The sequence below is a fragment of the Apaloderma vittatum genome, unplaced genomic scaffold (genome assembly GCF_000703405.1).
Source record: "Apaloderma vittatum isolate BGI_N311 unplaced genomic scaffold, ASM70340v1 scaffold2452, whole genome shotgun sequence".
NCBI classification, from domain to species: Eukaryota; Metazoa; Chordata; class Aves; order Trogoniformes; family Trogonidae; genus Apaloderma; species Apaloderma vittatum.
In genome coordinates, this window is record NW_009704006.1 from 47,697 (window position 1) to 68,667 (window position 20,971).

The 20,971-nt window shown below is 39.6% G+C and overlaps 1 protein-coding gene across 1 annotated transcript in view; it reads right to left on the minus strand.

The window, feature by feature from the left end:
• The window catches only part of SVIL (supervillin), a gene marked incomplete at its 3' end in the record, with an annotated part of 66,232 nt that extends 45,683 nt beyond the window's left edge, over positions 1–20,549 (minus strand). The window contains exons 1-6 of the mRNA XM_009864861.1: positions 20,487–20,549; positions 15,496–15,587; positions 10,282–10,339; positions 10,006–10,157; positions 8,909–9,590; positions 1,623–1,706 (exon numbers count right to left, since the gene is read on the minus strand). Coding sequence (XP_009863163.1) covers positions 1,623–1,706; positions 8,909–9,590; positions 10,006–10,157; positions 10,282–10,289 — 926 coding nt within the window. The remainder of the gene's footprint in view (positions 1–1,622; positions 1,707–8,908; positions 9,591–10,005; positions 10,158–10,281; positions 10,340–15,495; positions 15,588–20,486) is intronic.
• Positions 20,550–20,971: the final 422 nt, after the last annotated feature.

Below are 20,971 nucleotides of genomic sequence, written 5' to 3' on the forward strand. Positions count from 1 at the left end.
GCAAATTCCATTGGCAATCATATGTCTAGTCAGATTTTTGAAGATGTCTAAACACTGGGCAGATTATGTCATATCAAGATGCTGTTGTACTAAGGGAAAGGGATGAAAAAACATGCTGCAATCTCCACCTAGCCCTTCAGAGACACCAGACTTTTTTTATTTATGCTTTTGTGCATCATATAAGACATCTAAAATGTTACCTGTAGCGTAACCTGTTTCACTAAGTGGGAAAAAACGTTTAAAGTACAAGCCTTAAAGCCCAAAGCGAAACCATGGTGTGGCTGTTGTTCTTCAGAGGACTTGCGGGGAAGAAAAGGATTTAAACAAAAACATCACCAAACAGGCATTCTGTTTGAAAGCATTTCTTTACATTCTAACGTGCAAAACTCCCAAGAACATTCATTCCCCAAAGTTACCTTATTCAGTGTATTTTCTAGAAACAACTCTAGACTTGTGTGACATCCATGCAAAACAGTCGTATTCTACTTTTCGGCACAATGCAACCTCACTGTTGAAAGGCAAACAGAGGAGGCTTTGCCCCGTGACTGCAGCAGCGGGTAACTCCTCCGGCAGCTCCATGGCCACACCGAGTGCTCCCACAGCTTATAGGGCCAGCATTTGTAAATAACTCACACAGTATCGAAACTGAAAGCCCTGTGCTTCCTCTCCTCCCAAATGGCTATAAAAAATTATTTTAATTCTGAGGAAGGAGAGGAACTCAAGTGCAATAGAAGATTAACTCTTTATCTGAAAGTAAACAATCCAGTTCAAAGCATGTGCAATTCCAGGCTTGCTACCAACAGACTTTTGGGAGTTTACATTATTTTAAATAGCAAGATTTAGAAAAAATGGCAAATGAATATCTGAGAGAATAATGCAGGATATCCAAAGGTATCTAAAACAACATTTTTTTCTAAAATTTTGACGTCTCTCTGCGGATTGGTGTGCTTAACAGTGAAATTTGTCAGATTTATCTTGACACAGATATTAGGCACAGAAAGTGTGTTCAGTCTGAAAAAGTGGTTCTTTAAACTACATGTACCAAGCAGAATCCAGAACATCCACACTATTGTTAGTACTGGGTTATAAGAATTATTTTCATCAGGAATGCATTATATAATATTACTGCAATGCTTATGGTGCGCTAACTGTATGCATTATGGGGAGAAAGCAGCTGCTTGTAGCTCTGATCAAGATCTTGCTTTATTTGTCAACATTGTATTTTTACTTGTCTTGTACCATCTCCTTCTGAATACAAGGACTTAATTATATGAAATGCTAAGATGGATTGGCATGTGATATAAAAATCTACTGGTTTGCAGAGTACAATGTAAGATAAAATGAGAAGTTATAAAAATCAGTGGAAGCCAGAATGACCGTAGCTGTAAAGAAGCTAGAGGCATTTGTACTTCTTCATGAAAATACCAATTGGTTGTAAGTTACAATAAAAGCAGATGCTTCAGAAAAGTTTCAAGAGCTGCTTATCCACAAGAAACAACACTTTCTAACTTGCTGCTGTTAAAGGAAAATTAAAGGAAAGTGTTAAATGAGGAGCGAGTAAAGGGAAAGAAAAGGGAGGTTTGTAGTCTGATTGTTAGCCACACAGCTTCATTTTATGATACCTGGAGGGCCAGCTGATAAGTGAAGGTGTGTCCCCTTCTGAATCTTTCTGAAGAAACCATTCAGGTTTTGCTTTCCCTGCACTACTACAGAAAACAGAACTTCAGGTAATTTTGGAGATCTTAGTATATGCTTTCATTGTTTCTCCCGATCTTCCCTCCCCACCAATTTTTTGTTTTCTAATTACTACTCAATTCCAGAGGATTGTTCATGAAAATAAACGCATGGAATATAAATCAGATTGCAATGCGCTAAACTGTGAAATAAACTATCATATGAATTCCACAAACACCTAGAAAGAGTTCTGAATGTTAAATATTCTGCAAAGGTAACTTTACGAAGTGTATGTTGTCCACAATGTGAGAAGTGAAAGCAACTACACAATCTTATTTTTGCCATTCGCCATTGCAGGTCAGTTTGAAGGGTTTATGTAAAGACACCCGAAAAAGTTGCTAAACCCATTCCTTTAATTTGTGGGTTTACGTTGTAAAGACCACTGGGTCCAGAATTAGACAATGTTAGGGGTTGGAAGGGACTTCTAGAGATCAACTAGTCCAGCCCCCCTGCCAGAGCAGGATCACCTACAGTAGGTCACACAGGAACGCGTCCAGGCGGGTTTTGAATGTCTCCAGAGAAGGAGACTCCACAACCTCTCTGGGCAGCCTGTGCCAGGGCTCTGTCACCCTCACAGTGAAAAAGTTTCTCCTCATGTTGAGGTGGAAGTTCCTGTGTTCTAACTCAAACCCATTATTCCTTGTCCTATTGCTGGACATGACTGAAGAGACTGGCAGCTTCCTTTTGACATCTACCCCTCAGATATTTATACACATTAATAAAATCCCCTCTCAGCCTTCCCTTCTCAAGACTAAAGAGCCCCAGTTCTCTCAGACTGTCTTCACAGGGGAGATGTTCAAGTCCCTTAATTATCCTCGTAGCTCTCTGTTGGACTGTCTCCAGTAGATCTCTGTCTCACTTGAATTGAGGAGTCCAAAACTAGATACAGTATTCCAAGTATGGTCTCATCAGAGCAGAGTAGAGCAATAATATAAATTTAATGAAGTTAGAAATTCAGATGCCTATATCATACCTCCTAAGAAATCCTCAAGAGCATCTCGGACCCTTCTCTCCTCTCTAGCCTTGTATCTCAGAAGTTTCAGAAATGTAAATTCTGTTAGCTCAAGCAAAACGGGCTGTCACTAGATGACAAGTGAAAGGAAAAGTTTAAAAACCAAAGTAATGCCCAACCTGATCTTGACTTCATTCTGTTTCAATTTTGGAGCTGGAAGTGTAAAAAGAAACAAGAGCACTACAAATTTTAAAGTCTTGCAGAAAAGTGTGTTTGCAGACTACATATGTACAGATTCTCAGATACCTTCCTAATGCTCAGCAACAGCAGATGACATCAAATACTTTTATCCTAGCAAGCACAGACTATCAGGCCACACTAACACTTACAAACTCCCCAGAGATGACAAGCATCCAGGCTACTTTCCGTTACCCATAGCTACATCTGAAAGAACTACTCACATTGCAGTAGAGCCATTTGGGATGAAAATCCCAAATTAAGCTCCAGGTCATCTACCTCAATTTTTCTCAGCTCTTCTTTTTAATAAAAATACTTGTAAAAGGTCAAATCAATGACTTTTCTTAAGATAACAGTGCATTTACTGCAAATAAGTTTAAATTTGAGAACTCACCTATAGTTGTCATTAATCCAAATCAAGTTTAGAACAAAGTCAAATACCAACTGTTAAAACACTTATGTTTTTCAAAATGTTTTTGAATTCCTAAAGGAAACGACCAAATAGAAGGTAAAAATCTTTCACTGGAGCAGACCTGGTAGCTGGAATCACTTTGAAACAAGCAAACTTCCTTCTCCTCTCTTAATGTGTACTTTGGCACATTTTTATAGTGGGCACGGCCCAAGCAGCAATTACTTATATTTGATCACTCAGTCTTTGAAGAGAGCAGTCAGAAGAATGCAAGCCACGATTTGAATTTAATCAGCCACTTCAGCGGCCAAACGCAGACAATGTCAAATGATACCTTCTCAGCACTCTGTTGTCTTCTCACGGATAGATAATAGGATTAATTATTAAAGCCTAAGACTGAAGGCACAAAGCTTTCATACGTATTCTAAAGCAAGCTGTGTTTATTTTCCAGTTTGAACTCAAATTTCAATTTAACAGTTTTTGAACCAATATCATGTGGAACTGACTTCAAAACAGCAGACAGCTGGAAAGCTGGCGTTAGCGCTCACCACACAGCAACTTTAAACAGACTGCATGGAAATAGGCAACTACTTCCTAACCACCGGAGGTTATTCTTAAATCTCTGAATATCACACCAGTGAGTATACACTGGCACTGGAAGTTGTCAAGGGTATTAAAATGAAGAATGGGTCCTTGGCAACGTGGCCTCTAAAATACTAACCACTGCCCACTTGCATATCCAAACAAGAGTCCAAATCTTAAGTTTAAAGTCTTGGTTGCTGTAAGAGCTAAATCACATCTTGGTGTGCACAAATGATTTCCTTCAAAAGGTAAGACAGACAGTAATTGCGGAAAGCTTGTTTTATGCAAATACCGACCAATGCTTTGCCCAGAAAGAATCTGAAATTAGTGATAATGCAGTCAACAATTTGTATTAAGTTATGATTTATTCACAGTATCATAGAATAGTTTGGCTTAGAAAGGACCTTTAAGAGTCATCTAGTCCAAAACTCCTGCAGTGAGTAGGGACATCTTCAACTAGATGTCCAACTTGACCTTGAATGTTTCCAGGGATGGGCCATCTCCCACCTCTATGGGCAACCTATTTTCCAGTATTTCACCACCCTCATCCTGAGGACTGCTCTCAATCCTTTCATCCCTCTGCCTGTATTGATACTGGGGTATCTGTACAGGTGCACTTGGCCTCACTGAACTTCATGAACTGAACTTCTTGAGCCTGTCCAGGTCTCTCTGAATGGCATCTCTTCCCTCAGGTGTGTCAACCACATCACTCAGCTTGGGGTCATCCACAAACTTGCTGAGAGTGCACTTTATCAATGACATAGAGAGTGGGATCAAGATATTAAGCAGCACTGGTCCCAGCAGAGACACCTGAGGGACACCGTTTGTCACCTATTTCCATCTGGACATTGAGCCATTGGATGCCACCATCCAACCAATTCCTCATCACTCATCAAATACGTATTTCCTCAACTTAGAGAGAAGAATGTTGTGGAGTACAGTGTCACAAGCCTTACAGAAGTCCAGATAGATGACATCCATTGCTCTTCTCTTGTCCACTGATCCAGTCACTCCATCGCAGAAGGTGACTAGGTTGGGTCAGGCAGGACTTGTCTTTGGTGAAGTCATGCTGGCTGTCTCAAATCATCTCTCTATGCCTTAGCAGAGTTTCTAGAAGGATCTGTGCCATGATCTTGCCAAGCACAGAGGTGAGGCTGATAGGTCGATAGTTCCCAGGGTCTTCCTTTCTACCCTTTCTAAAGATGGGTGTAATGTTTTCCTTCTTGCAGTCACCAGAGACTTCACCTGACCCTCATGATTTTTCAAATACCACAGAGAGTGGCTTGGCAACTACATCAGCCAATTCCCTCAGGATTCTGCAATGCATCTCATCGGGTCCCATAGACTTCTGCATGTTCAGGTTCCTCAGGTGGTCACAAACCCAACCTTCTAGTCCCCATCTTGTGGTCCATCCACTTAAGTGGCATAGGAAGAGAGGTTGCCAATGAAGACTGAGGCAAAAAAAGTTGTTGAGTACCTCAGCCTTCTCACCTGCTGTTACCAGCATCACAGACTTGCTGATCTGGGGGGAGGTACACCTTCTTTGACCTGCCTTTTCTGGCTAACATACCTGTAGAAGCCCTTATTCTTTGCATTCCATACCAAGTTCAGCTCCAGCTGCGCTTTAGCCTTCCTGACCCCACGCCTACACAACCAGGCAGTGTGCTTGTGCTCTTCCCAGGGTACCTGTCCCTGCTTCCACTGCCTGTGCAGTTTCTTCTTGCTCTTCAGTTTGACCAGCAGGTCTCGACTCACCCATGCCAGTCTCTTGCCTTCCTTGTCCAATCTCTTACACCTGGGAATCAAGAGCTCTTGCACTCTATGGTAAGCATCCTTAAAGATCTGCCAGCTCTATTCCTGTTGCTTTTCCCCCCACTCTCACTTCTTAGTATGGCACTACTGCAGAGTGGAGAAGTAAAAACAACCATACCACAAATGGCATGGAAACTCCCTGATGGAAACAATCTGAAACTCTTCTAACATGAGAACCCACCTGAAAATGAATCTTATCACTTCATTATGTGGAAATGGAGAACAAGTAAGTTTCAAAAAAAGATGACCTTGTAGAAGGCGCCTGTCTCCAGTGATTGCCAAACGCAGCTGATCCCTTAGTGTTTCATAGAATCACAGAATGGCCTAGGCTGGAAGGGACCTTAGAGATCATCTAGTCCAACGTCCCTGCCATGGGCAGGGATGCCTCTCAACTAGATCAGGCTACTCAAGGCTCCGTCCAACTTGGCCTTGAACACCTCCAGGGAGGGGGCAGCCACAACACCTCTGGCCAATTTATTCCAAAGTCTTGCCGCCCTTGTACTTAAGAATTTCTTCCTAAGGTCCAATCTAAATCTGTTCTCCTTTAAATTAAACCCATTTCCCCTTGTCCTATCAGTGGACACTCTTGTAAAAAGTCCCTCCCCAGCCTTCCTGTAAGTTCCCCTCAGGTACTGGAAGGCAGCTATTAGGTTCCCCCGAAGTTTTATCTTTTCAAGATTGAACAGTCCCAGCTCCCGCAGCCTATCCTCGTAGAATGTAGCATTAGATCTTGTAGGGACATAGGATTTTTAACAAATGAAAAGGTATGTCCCCATTAAAAAACAGCTTCATTAATTATTTCTATTCTCCTCAACTTTTGCAGCATCTTTTATTAAAGGAAAAAATAGGTAATGTCAGAAGTGACAGCTTTAATAAGAAACAACTGCAACTTGTGAATGATTTCATAATGCCTTCAGCCTGTTTAGTCTGAACTTGCAATTGGTTTATAGAGCTGCATTAGAAAAAACACACTCCTTAGCTAAAAATTAAAGAGCTTAATGTGGAGAAATCAGGTCTCCTTATAAAAGGCTAACCTGTGAATGAGCAGATTCAGGTGTCTCTCTATAGCCAGCACGCTGTTTCACCAGGGCAACTCCTATCCCACCAGTGCTGCATGCAGTGCAGCTTTTGATTTGGGAAACAATCTAGAAGGCATTTCATTGTTCAGTGTTTCATTGGCTTCCCCTCACAGAAACAGACTAGGACTGCTTTTGAGAGTAAAGAAAATAAGGCCCATTTTTACACTGCAGGAGACACATTCTTAGCTCGAAAGTTTGGGCTATTCTCTTTGCTTTCTTAAGGCTGTAAACTTTGTCCCTTTCTTTGCCTTATAAAATAAAGACAACAACCTGTTTCAATATCTCTTCCTATCAGTAATTGGATTAGTCAAGAGATTTATCTCAAATTGAGAATTTGAAGATAAGAGATAATATTTTGTACTATATAAGTTGAGACTACTTCAGAAATTAGTTTTTTCGAGCCTGGAATAACCCAGTAAGCTGAAGGAGTCAAGTCAACTCCTTGTACTGAAACTACTTGTTTCAGTACAACTCTGGTCTCTGTTGTATAGATGACCCTGCAATGACTATTTTCCTTACTGTAGGAGCAGAACTGCAAGCTTAAAACATAAGCTAAATAAGATGGTACTTCTTAAGTATGTTGACTTACTTTCCCTCTGATGGCTTTTTTGAAATTATAATATTCCTTTAAAATTTTGGCTTAATTGGAGGAGTCCAATAATAGCTAATACAGCCACGTATCCATGCAAAAGAAGGTGAGCAGGATTAGAAGTCACCTGAATAATGAAAAATTATGAAAAAAAATAAAAGATGACTACTGATATGTCCTATGCAAAAAAGTGAAAGAAAAAAGAAGGCTAAGTACATCTGAGCAGTTTACAGGCACTGTAAACAGATGAGTTAATCTACCAGGTTGTTAAACTTCGATGTGGAAGATTGCTTCCTCACACAAACTCGAAGGTATGCTTATGAGAATTAGGTAAGAAAGGCTTCAAGAAACAAGAATTAAGTTTTGTGATTTTAATTGGCAGGAAAAAAAGAAGTCCAGTTAAGATAGCTTCATTCCGAACCTACTGCAAAAAAAAATGCCAAAAAGTGTAAATGGTTTGGTTTACACCAATTCATTTCATTTTTTTTAAAAACTATCAGCACTGCTCAGCATGATGTGGATGTGTTTATAATTAAGTTCTCATTACAGTCCACATCACTCTTAGCTGCAACATTTTAAGTTTCTGCAGTTGTTATCTTCCATCTATCCACCTACCTAGAAAGTAAGGAATCTTACTCAGGGAAAAATTACACTTAAAAAAATATTTCTTAGGTCATGCATAGTTTTCAGTCACCATAATACTCTGACAGTCTGTTTTTGCACTACAGTGTGAAACCACAACATGAAATTAGTGAAAACTACTTTTTTTTTTTCCCTTCTGGAAGAATCTGCTTACCCTGTTGCTGGAGGAAATTTGTCAAATCTGAAGTAATTCTGCATACCATGAGGGAGGCTACGTTTTCCAAATTCATCCCAGAATTTTAACTCTCCCCTCTGCCCCACCACAAACATACCTCAGTATTATCTGAAAAATTAACTATCACAGTTCAAATGGGTTTTTACAACTTTCACGGCAGGAAAACAAATCAACTACTATTTCAACTGACTCAAGACAATTTTCAGCTTTTAACTCTGAAAAATCTTTTCCTTTGGCAGAAGCCATCATGAAGGTATTTAAATCTTCACTGAGAAACAACTTGCCTTTACTTGGAAACTCCCATCCAAACAATTACAGGATATGGAGGACAAAAGTTAAAAGGTTTGCTTCAACAGGTTATGGAAAAAACTAAAGAAAGCAGATTTAGAACCATAACTGCTTCAGTTTCTGGTCTGTGTAAGTAACTTAAACATCAGTTACTCCACTCCCTCCACTAAGGGCCTAATTTTAGCATAAATTCTATAAATATAAAGTGAAACCAAGGACATATCTAATAACAGAAATAGATACCCACTTCCCTGTATCAGAAATGTACTGTGATTCAATAACCCAACCAGTCCAGCCCGAGACATCCAAAGCCACTAAATGCACTCATAAATATTGTAGACACTACTACTTCAGGTGACTATGGTAAAGGAATCTACTGTACAAACAAACAAATAAAAACCATGCTTACCTTTGTCGGATGTTACTGTGCAAGGGCTGGTCATTCTGCAAATGGATTGGTGAGGCTGCCCGCTTTGGTGAAGAAAGGGACTCTCTGGGAGTTTGCTTTGGTGGTGTTGGCACTTCATTATAGGAGGAAGATTCTTGTGCAGAAAGTGAAAGGGAGACAGAACTATCCAAGGTTGCTGAAGGGTCAGAAGCCTGTCTAATGGCACTGTCATCATCTGCTTTCCTAACACTCTTTTCATTTGAGAGGTCTTCTTTATCTGGAACACCATCTTTTTCATGGCTGGAGTACTCTTTGGATTCAGAAATCCCACTCTTTGACTCCCTTGTCTCAGTTCTGGACAAATACAGGCAGCCACAGTCCTTGTTTTCATCATCTTGCCTTTCACTTTTCACTGTCTTTCTTTCCACGCTGTCAGGATCTTTCCTTGCCCGTGTATATCTGGATGAGTAGTCAGAATCCAAATCAGAATCAAGAGATAATCCATACTTTTCTGCTAGCTGGCGTCGCCTCTCTGCCTTGTACCTAGCTATTCTTTCTGCTTTTGACTCCAGTTCCTGGACATCCATGTTTCCTGTACTATACAAGGGCTCTGTGTTACCTCCTGTGATTTCTGCTCGGTATCTGGATGATCTGGGTTGTTTTTCTACAGAATCTGAGGTTTCCTCCTCTTCATTTGATCTTCCTGTCAGAAGTACAACATTCATGAGTAAGTCCACCCCAAACCTCTGAGTATTCTACCCAAAATTCACAGAGTGAACTAAAAGACTCCCATTTTCTTACAAATCAACGTGTACTAGTAACCGCACAGACATATTGCTTTTTTGCACTTATGACTCTAAAACCACAGACAAATGATTAAGGAATGTGTATTAGTTGTAATTCTTTAAGATTCTCATAGCAAATTACTGTTGTTATAAAACAATATGGATGTTCAATCTTTTTCAAATAAGAAAACTGGAGAACTAAAAGACAAGTTAAAAAAGAAAACTTGACCGCAGCTCTTCTATAAAACTCCTCTCCATGTACGGCACAAATCATAGAGTAGTAAACACGAAATAACTAAGCCAGTGCAAGACTGCCTGACATATGCCACTTACCTAAGTGGGGACTGTATGGATCAGTTGCACGCATATATCTTGGTGTATCTTCCTCTAGTAAACGGTGTGTGACTGATCCTGGACAGTTTTGTAGAAGCATAGGTTGTGTGTCATTTTCAATTCCCTCTAAACGTCTAGCTATTCTCTCTTTCCTGAAAAAGATGTGAAAAATGTGAAATCAGGCATCTTTGAAAGTTTGAAGGGAGAGTTTCTAAAAGGAGGTAACAAAACAAGCTATGTGTTTTGTTTTACAGGCCAAAGGCTTTTTCTTTTTACCTTTTCATTTCCAAAAAATCTTGGTTGTTTGGTTCAAACAGTTTTCTTAATTCTGAAACTGAGATAACAAAAGATTATACAGTTTATAAGCTACTGTTTCAGAAACTCACAGAAACTTGCTAAAATCCTTTAGAATAAGAAGGAACAGTCAAATAAAGTAAGAGGTTTAAAACAGATTTTGTCAGGGAACAAGCATTTTCCTCTTGTTTTCCCAGTTTATTACAATTGCGTTGTTAAAAGTACATTAGGCACATAGGTATAAACACCAAGGAGTCCTCTCCTCCAGGTACGTCCAGGCTAAGCTAGAATTGCTATGCCATCCTAGCAGTTTTCAACATCTAGTATAAACTGGGCAAGTAGTTAACTAAGGTAAAGCTTACACACTATTGCAATCCATTTCATAACCAGGTAGTATGGAATTACTGCACAAAGGCTGGGGTCTGACTATGTTTAGAGGGAAACAGTGTTCCCTAGTCCTTACTTTTCTACATTCCCTTATACTGAGCAAATACCAAGAAACCCAGTGACTCATGTTTGGGGTGAAAATTACCATATATCCCCATGATATTCTTGCATAGAATTTTCTACTTAAGTAACTTTCCCTTGTAGTTTTAATTGGACATACTTTCCCTCTCTCCCCCTAAGCTGTTTGGTGGTGTTATGTGCTAGTACACAGCTGTCACAGTTCACAAAATAGTAGTGAACCAACAGGAGGCATGATAGATGAAGTAATCCCTATATATACACGCATATGTGCACAGTTATCAGGGATGTTTGCAAACCACACTGGAGTAGTGAGTGCTACATAAACAAGTGTGGTGTGACTTCTTACCACCAGGAAGAGAAGCCTTCCAGGCTGTCAAAGGATGCAGCAGACTCTGCGTGTGCCTGACAATCTCTTCCCCCCTCTTTTCCACATCATTGCTTCAGTGCTAAAAGCTGTGTGCATCTATTCTACTGCAATGAACCTTGGGGGTTCTAATCCTGTTGACCCAGGGATCAAAAGGTAAAGCAAACTAAAGTGTACAGCCTGCTAAATCAGCCCTAAGTCATCATCAGAAACGCCCGATGACTCAGAAGTGTCTAGCAGACACTGTCCCACACCACTGCAGGAGTAAATCTATCAGCTTTTTTCCCTACCAGACTTCATCCCTCTACATACTTAGAAGATAAACATTACTGAAACACCACCCTTTTAAAGGTCAGGTGCACCTTCCCTCCCTTTCCTCTACTGCAAGCACTTACATGCATAATTAAGTCAGGATTTCAGTTTTGCTGACACATATCCAGGAAGTTTGCTCTAGTCAATACCGATGCTCATACCTCATATAGATAGATACTATTGGCATTGACGATCATATCAACCTTATGTGCTGAAAAGCCACTAGGACTAGAAATAAAATATCTTGGATCAGCAAAAAAAATCTGATCATGACTACTCAGTACAGCAAATGAATGAGGTATGAGTACAGTGAAAGGCTACAGATGAGTGCCTACTGTGATTAACATGGGAAGAAATCAAATGGGCCACTCTCCAAAACAACTCCTTCAGTCTACATTCTTACAGACTCAAGCTATCCACTTCAATTTCTGAAGTTAGCTCAGATTGTTATCAGGCCCTAAAAAAAAAAAAAAATCTAATATGCATACATTGGAAGCAACCGGCCGTACAGAGTAGCTAAGTACGCAGTTACTTAACAGTGCTAACCCAAGGGACACCTCTTCCATGCCTAGTTTCAGCACCTGCAGCAAAGCAGACTGAAGCCTATGTTGTTGACCAGGTTGACAATACAACATAGCCACTTCAAGTCAGCAAGCTCCAGGCACTGGAGACAGATGGGAACCTGACTTAGGCAATAGAAAACTTGCATCCTGAACCATCAATAAAGCAAAGGTCAGCCCTTACATTGTGTTTTCACAGACTTTTCTCTCAGTGCAGCAGTTCCCGCCTGCTGCTCTGCTTACAAGCTCTGCTAACAGTATAACTGCATTAAACAAAGAAATTACCCGTATGAAACCAGCCTTCATCTCACCGCTGCACCAAAGGGAATGATTTCGCATAAATACTTTGCTCCCACCTCTGTCAAATCTACTCCTGTTTAAATTTGCTCCTCTGGCTATGAGAGTTTTTCTGTTCCATCTGCTGGCGATACGTACATAAAATGGTCAAAACAAACCCCATAATTGTTCTGCCACTTCAGACAGGTCAAAGGCCTCCAGAGCTCACAGTTAATAAAACTGCATTCCATCCAAATCCTGATCATTTTTCTTCCCTAGTCACCAACTTACATAGTCCCTAAAGCCATCATCAGAGAACAGGTCTTTTACACAACTCTAAAGCTTACTTTCATATACTAAAGTCTTCTTTATTTCCCCCCTCTCCAAAAAAGGAAACTTGACTATAAGTTGTGCACATACAAGAAATGTGGAACATCCAAAGAACTCCCAGGAGCATTAGCTCAACACCCTCTTGCTACGTGTTAGCTGAAGTTCCAAAGATTCTACTACCGCTTTGCAGTCCTAAAAAGAGCACTGGCCTCATGAAGCATCTCTCCAACACCTTCCCAAACAAGATGGGACAAAAATAGCATGGGACTACTCTATGCTGCCTTACACTTTTTCCACACTTGAGATTCCAGACAGTAATTTCAGTTAGGTTGGTCAACATCTGCAGAGTTTTTTTGTGAAAGCAGTTTCAGCAATATTCTTCTGGAGAAGTGGGGAAAAGAAGAACAAAGAGGCAAAAAGAAAAAAAAAAAAGAAAAAAAAAGTAAGAATTCTTCTACTCTAGTGATTTCTTTCTGCTGAATAAAATACTTGATGTCAAAACGTGAAAGCTAGTTGGGAGAAATTTCAGTCCCAAGGATACTGGTTGGCCCTTGCACGCTTAGGTAATGGGGTTTCTCTTTTTCAGTTTGCCATTTGAATATGTTGGCGCCAATTTCCGATCTGTTCATGGGACATTTTCCCACATGACCATAAGAAACTGTATCATTTTAAAGACACTCAGCATTAAAGAATAACAACACTTCTCCCCAAAAGGCAGCACAAAGATCTGATTGACCACACACAAAAAAAGACTAAGAAGCTTTAAATAATTAATTTAACAGTTTAAGATCCTTATCTAAGTTACTTCATGCCAACACACTTTGTGAGCACTGTTGGCCAGTATAGTTAAGGGCAACAGGAGGAACAGCCACAGTTCAAGAACATCTTTGAACTTCAGTCTTTATTTCAAGATGGTGAGCAGCATGCTATGGTAGCACACCCTGTAAGGTAGACTGTCAAGACAAATCTTAGTTTTGGTAACCGTAGACCTTCCGAGCAGAATTTACCCTATAATATCAGTATTTAGCAAATTATTCAAAGTCTTGTCCCAGAGTAAAAACCAAAACCTACATTTGGAGCGCACCTTACAAGAATGTTTAAAAAAACTCCTTAAATTAAGGTGAAAGATTTCTTATAGAATTCAGAAATCTTTCAGAAACATTTGTTACAGAATATAAATATGTTTTTGCTGGAAGCCTTCTTCAATAACAGGGGATGCATGTGGATAAAGTTGCAGGCATGTGATAGCAGTTTTATTTTTAAAATACAGAAGCTGTAAAAACTAAATCAAGCCTTCCATAAGTAGGAGAGAGTGAGCACCCATCTTCCTAGTAGATACTGAGCACATACATTTGTGAAGCCTTAACAGACATGGATCAAAAGTTTACCTGCCAGAGGCTTGATTTCTCAGAGATAACAAGTGACCGTTGCAACACAAATTTTAACACAATAGCAAAGCCTACCAGCCTTGTTCCTCCACTCCTACAAACCAGGCAGGAGAAGCATTTATCTTCCATTTATGCTAGCATGCAGCAATGTGTGAGACTTCAGCTAGACTCTCTGAACCTCAGTTCAGTCTGTATCAGTTGAAAGCTAAATGTATTCCTCCAATTTGCCAGCCTGTGCAAACTTGCATCAAAGTGAGGCCCTAGACGGGACAGATAACCTGGACTTTCCAAAAGTGTTTGGCCTCAGGCAGTCCCTGCAGAATGTAACCATCAGCTCCCGTTGCTAACTTTTTCTTAAGTCTTGTACACACCAAATCTGATGCCTTTCTTACAAGAATAACTTCTTAGGAAATAGAGACATCTTGGAATAGAAATTAGTTCACCGAGGAGCAACTTAGAGAGATAGTTTTTCAGATGAAGGTTCTCACAACTAATTTGTCAGCCAGCATGACTGCAAGGTTAAATATATGGAATAATGAGGGAACATGTATTATAGACTAGTGCTCTCAGGAAGTCTGTATTGTGTATGTGCATATTACTCTACTTCATCATTGTATCCTTAAAGTGTCTTCTGGAATATCTGCAATGATTATATTATAAAATACATTCTAAAAGCTCTTCTCTAACTGGACTCTGCACCAAACAACATTAAAAGAACAATCCAGTTTCATTACATTGGGATTAATGCATCTGGCCTCAGTTTGTTTGAAAAGGGTAAATATCATCAGAATACATGCACGATTCTAATCTAAGTTCTGAGATCCACAACAACCCTGAGTGACAGAAACATACTTATGCCAGTTATACAGTCAGTCAAATGTCACCCTTTATTAATCAAGAAATATTTTCAAGCAGACTGTGATTTCCTCTGACTCATGAGAACCAATTCTCACCTTTGCCTCAACCATGTCAAAAGATAAAAATGGAAATGCTGTTTTCTTCATAACTTATTCAGACTAAGACAGAAGCTTGAAAAAGAAAAATCCCCAAATCCATACTTAGTACAGGTGCTTTAGAATGCAAGACTAAAATTCAGTGTGTAGTCAGCTAGTCACGAAAGCACAGTGATTCTACCAACCACCAAAGGGGAGTAGAAAGAACTATGATTACAAGTCAATATCTTTGAATTTGTTATTAATCTAACTGTTCAAAAAAACCTGTCTGAAGTTTTGAATTTCAACTACTTCTTAAGTTATTAAAAACTAGCTAAGTAAAGCTGAACTTTATGAAGGGGGATATAACAAGGCCGTGTTAAGGAGCATTGTGGTTCGTCCCATTTCATGCCCTATGCATACTTCACAGGGGAAATAAAAAGAAAACCATCTCATTTACAAAACATCTGTGCCTAAAGCAATTTTAACTGTGCCTTGCACTTGCATAATCTAAACTTCACATGTTAAATTACCATTTGGGTTCATAATGTGTCTCCCTTACCTACCTTTTGGAAGTACTGCTAAGAGATTAGCATCAATATCCTTTGTGCTGTTTGCAAGTTCTTCTTTATCTTCAAATGAGAACTCCTTCTGAAAACTGAAAACAACATCTGGTTTACAGAACTGTGGATGTTTCTGCTACAAATCAAATAAAGCCAAGATGTAACCAATTTACTGCAAGATAGTCTTACAGTGATACCAAAGAAAATATTTTCCATAAGGACGAAATAAGAAATAACCCCAAGAAACTCACAAAGCCAAACCCAACATAATCTGAAACTTGTTTGGAACTGACTGTGACACATATTTGCATTGAATTACTGACTAGAGACTGCCTTCAAAATGCTCTATTAGCAATTACATTTGAAATAATCTATATCAAATGGTTCTCCATAAGTCTTAAAACATATTTCACCAAATGCAGTACGGTACGTACACTCCACCTATAAGCCTTCTGCATGACTGACCTACTGTTGTTACTGCACTGATTTCTGGATCTTTTACGGCTGATACGACACTAATATGAACAGTAGATCATTTAGTTTTATGTCTTCCCTTTTCAAAGCAGCAAAAAATGTCCATTTATCTTAAAAAAATATTTCTTTAAATACATTCATTAAATATACAAATTCAAACTGTAACATGTAGGTGTCATAACGGTCTAAAGTAGATACTGTCTAGAGAGACTTTTTGTGGAGGAAGTGTTCCTCCTCATGGGTAGATAAAGTGAGATTTTTCTCTTCAGTTATTAAAAAGAGAGAAATACTGTATTCTACCATTATGACTTCTAAACTATCCCAAATGGGAGTAAGAAAACTTACACTCGTCTTAAAACCTTTAGTAAACTGCTTAGACAGGTGTAACAGATAGAGATACCCACAGTGATCCTAGGTTCTTCATTTTACCATGATAGTGAAGTGCCATGCATTTTACTATCATTCTGATAAGACAAATTGCATAGTCTTGGTGTTGGTAAGTCCCTCCTTAGGCCAGTTTTTAAACGTCCCTTTAAAGAATGGCATAGCCTTTCATCAAGGGTATTTGGTTAGGAAAAAAAAATAATAAAAAGAAAAGTCTGTACTCCCTATTCCAGAAGAATACTTCTCATTGAAAAGAGTTTTAACATATACTAATAACATTTTGCGTGAACTCCAAGAATTATTTTCCTTTTTACTGCTTATAAATAATATTCCTTTGTAAGACACCAAGGACAGAATAAAAGCCCTGAAATGACAGTAACAAAACTGGGCTGTGTCACCGAGCCACCTGCTGCAAATAGTCTCCAACAACTAGACTTACAGAAATGATTTCAGGTACTGCCAAGACAAGCAATGTTAGTCAGTAAAGAAAATAGCAAATAGAAGATGAAAAACTGCAACAAATTATCCATTACAGAAAACTTCATTTCCTTACAGCACAAAGAACACTGTAATGGAACTAACCAAAACCCGAAAGAAAATTCTAAAAAATTGCACACAGCAGCCACAAGCAAACGGGCTTGTGTGTCATCTGAGACCAGGCAGAGACTCAGACAGTTCACCACACGTTTCTGCGTGCCTAACCCCACACTGCCAACACTTGCGATTCTTATTATACTCACAATATGTTATTTTCTTACAGACGCAGCTTCTGGAGAACCCCTAGGTGGAGAGATTCCCAGTTTCCACTGGAAAGCAGTTTCTACTACTTTTGGCTGAGGATGAGTTTAAAAAATGCATTGAAAAATGGCCTATGGCTATAAATCAAAATCAAAATTTACTTTGTCAAAACAATTTGATTACTTAAGACTTATCTCAAAAGTGCTGAGGGATCCGGCTCATGACTTTTGAATACCTGGGCTTTATTTAGCAGCATCTCCAATTGCTTCCATAATGCTTGTGACAGTGCAGCACCTTAAGTTCCTATAAACATGGGATTCTTTACAGAAAAGCATTCACTCACACAGCAAAATGTTTAACTGTGCACTAACATCCACAGCTACGCCTCAGTGCCACACAAGTTTCTAAGGGTAAAATCATATTGGATCAGGATGGTACTAGCCCACTGGTTCTAAACAGAACTGTATTACTGGATTGCTGGCAGATCTTCAACAAACTTCTCAATACTATAAACTAGTCAGGTTCATCTCTGCCTCTTCCTCCAAGCTCCAGGGAGTTCCAGGGACTCTGAAGCCACAAGCCCTGTAAACCCAGTCTAAATGCTTTTCACTGGGTTTCCATCCATTTGTTTTCATGCCAGTATTGTTAGTTACCTTATTCGTTCTTCTTTAACAGAAGTTTTCCACATCTGCTCAGGTTCCTCGAGACAGACTCTCAGTTTCACTGATTATCTGTAAAAATGTTTTCTACCTATTCTAGTTTTAAGTCATCTTCTTTGTATATGGTGACCAGGGCTGGACTGCTTGATTCCAGACCTGAGCATTAGCAGGTTCTTATAAAAATAGGAATTTTAATAGAGAAAGCATTATCATATGACTAGCCAGATGAATGTGAGCTCTGAAACACATTTGCCTTTTATATCTACACTATATTGGTTGCTCAGTCCTGCATGAGAAAGTAATATGCCAGGGCTTTGTTTTCATCAGTTGCAAGTGGCAGAAAAATTTATCAGCCCCCAATGCACAACTGTGCACTTAATATTATTACATTACATCCTTTTTCTATTACTCCTCAAGGTCATGCAGTTCTTCCTGTATGTGAGCTCCCTCCTCCCTTGCACTGAGGGTGGCTTCCAACCTTTGCTCACTGGCAGATTTTATCAAGCTTCTTTTAATAACGACAAACTTCTTAAGTTTAACCCTCACTGGGCTACACAGCATCACAGGTTATCTGCTTTGTGGAAGTTCCTTCAGCGTTTCCCTTATGCTCTTTTTTTTCCATTTCCCTCTGAAGTTTTATTTACTTCTTTATTTTTAAATGAATAACTATATTCATCTACTATTTTATCCACAAATTAGAAGTTTTTCCTCTTCAGATGTATTTTTGCTCCCTCTTTCACAGCTGCAGGTGGCATTGCTTGCTTTCAATATTCATATATTAGAAACACAAAATGTTTTAAAACAATGTAGCAATTCCATTGCTTTCACTTGCACAAAGAATTCAGAGACAGAGCACTGCTGTGAAGATGAAATAGTCAAGCCAAACAATTGGTATTTATAGATACATATATAGAATTAGTTCTAAAAATGAAAGTAGGCACATTTAGGACATGTCACAGTATTCAATAAGAACATTCATTAAGAATCTAAAATGAGTTGGAACAATGTTAAAGCAATTCCAAATAGTAAAATAAATAAATAAATAAAATATTACAGGACACTGCTCAGAATTCTGAGCAGATTGCAAGCAGCAGCACCGAGACTTTCTGCATGTAACAGTCCGGCTATGTACATTTACTCTTAAAATAACTTAAAGCATATATGGGTTTTCCTAAGTGAAAAAAAAAAAAAATAGAAGTTTGCACAAACTCTTTGTTCTCAAAGTCCCTGTTAAATCTGGATACTGAAAGAGGAACTTCTCCTTTGCTTGCCTGAAATACAGCCTCTGATCATGGTTCATGAAATGCAATCAACAGCACCAGGTCCCACAAGTTTGTTTCACACAGGATTTGTGTGTGGTTTGGCCTCGGGTACCCAACAAACTCATTAAGCTTTCCAATGTTCAGGAACTCATATGATTCCTATTACAACACAAGCAATAATACTTCACATCCTCAGAAGTTATTCTTTAAAAACAATATATAACGTGGCATTAGTAGAGAATCTGACAGTCTCAGTAGTTCTACTGCTCTTGCAATTTCCAAAGTAAGTACAGACTGCTTCTATACATCAGGGATTCCAGACTAAAAACTTCACCTGCTGCAGCAGCAGCATACAGTTTCTAAATAGCTGTCCCACTAACCTAGTTACACGCCCAAAAGCAAGCAGAAGTTTGATCCAAATGCCACTGGTAACACTGCCCTGCCATCTGGATCAAAGCTATGGGATATACTGAGATTTTGTATACCTACTTGTATACCTGCCAGCTAGGTGCTTGGCATTCACTTTTCCTGTCTTTCTCTGCCTCCAGGAGAATTTCTTTCCCTGTACACTTACACTACGTAAAAGAATGTTCATATATCCTACAGTCACAGCAGTCTCTACTACCTTCTTTTCTACTCTCCCCTACTTGTCTTCCATGACGCAACCCGTATTGTGCACCTATGCCTTCCACCTCTCTACAGTACCTAAGAAACAACATGATGGGGAACCAGGTGCAGTCCAGAAGGTGCAAGCTGACCAAAAAGATGCTTGCAAAGATAAGCCTGGGTGCCTAAGGCTGGTGGACTCCTGTGCAGCTGGTTGCTGGGGCAAGAGTCAGTTTCCCATTCCCTAACCTGCTCTCTGTGCCATCATGAATGAGTCCAGAAAGCACAAAGGCGGACACCAAAAGCAGGTGGAACGAGGGCGGGAAGAGAAGGAATGTGACTTGCCACCCTGCTCAACTGTGAACAGTAACCCCTTACTCAGCCTGGTGGAGCTGTGCCCTAAGACTGCAGGCACAAGGCAGCACGGCCCTGCAAGGAAACAGCAACGTCACTTCTCCATTCGTCCCCGCGGTGGCCCCCTCCCATGTGCTGACAAAGCTTCTTGCATGGCTGTATAATTAATTCACCCACTTCAGCCACCTTCTTTCTCAGGCAGATCAATTTTCCAAGCTGGTTCACTAAGTGTCTATACTGTGTCTGTGCCATGCAAGGGAAAATAGGTTTTGCAGTGGCAGGAGGCTCACTGCAGAATGGGAATTCTCCTTTAGTGATGCCAGCTATAAATCCTCACTTCACTTAGAAGATGGTGTTTCCAATTCCTGTTCAGAGCATCTGTTTTATGCCAAAATTTGGTCCTGTGAAAGGGCCAATGATAATTCTCCCTGACAAAAGAATAAATGTAGATTCAAGTAGCAAATCACAATCATGGAACCAGTCAATTTTCACCAGGCGAGAAAAAAACTGATCTTACCTTAACGCCCTTTTCCTTTGGAGCAATCGTGAACATTTAAATCTGACTGAGTTTTCTTTGTCAAAATCTGTGAAATGAAAAAAAAAAAATACCCACACTGTAGTGAAGAAGCTTTAATAAACAGGGAGCTTTTAGGAAACTAGGTTATAGTCACCAAAACCAGTCCTTTTCCACTGGAAAGGCTGTACGAGGATCTTCCCTCTAGTTAAAGTCCAATACGGTGATAAACCAAAGCCTTGCACAAAATGCATGCAAACTGTAAACATATCAAAAGTGCCAGCGCTTTACAGAACTGCCATGTTCTAATCTCAGTATTCATGGTGTAGCACTACAGCCTACAGCTATCGCTTGAACTCCTTGACTCAGTTTCCTGGCTCATCAAATGTGCAGTAGACATGTTTATGAAGCACTCTGCAAATGAGAAATGCTGCAAGCGTCAAAGAGTCTTTTCTGGCTGCAGGGTAGCAGTACCATAAAAACTGCCT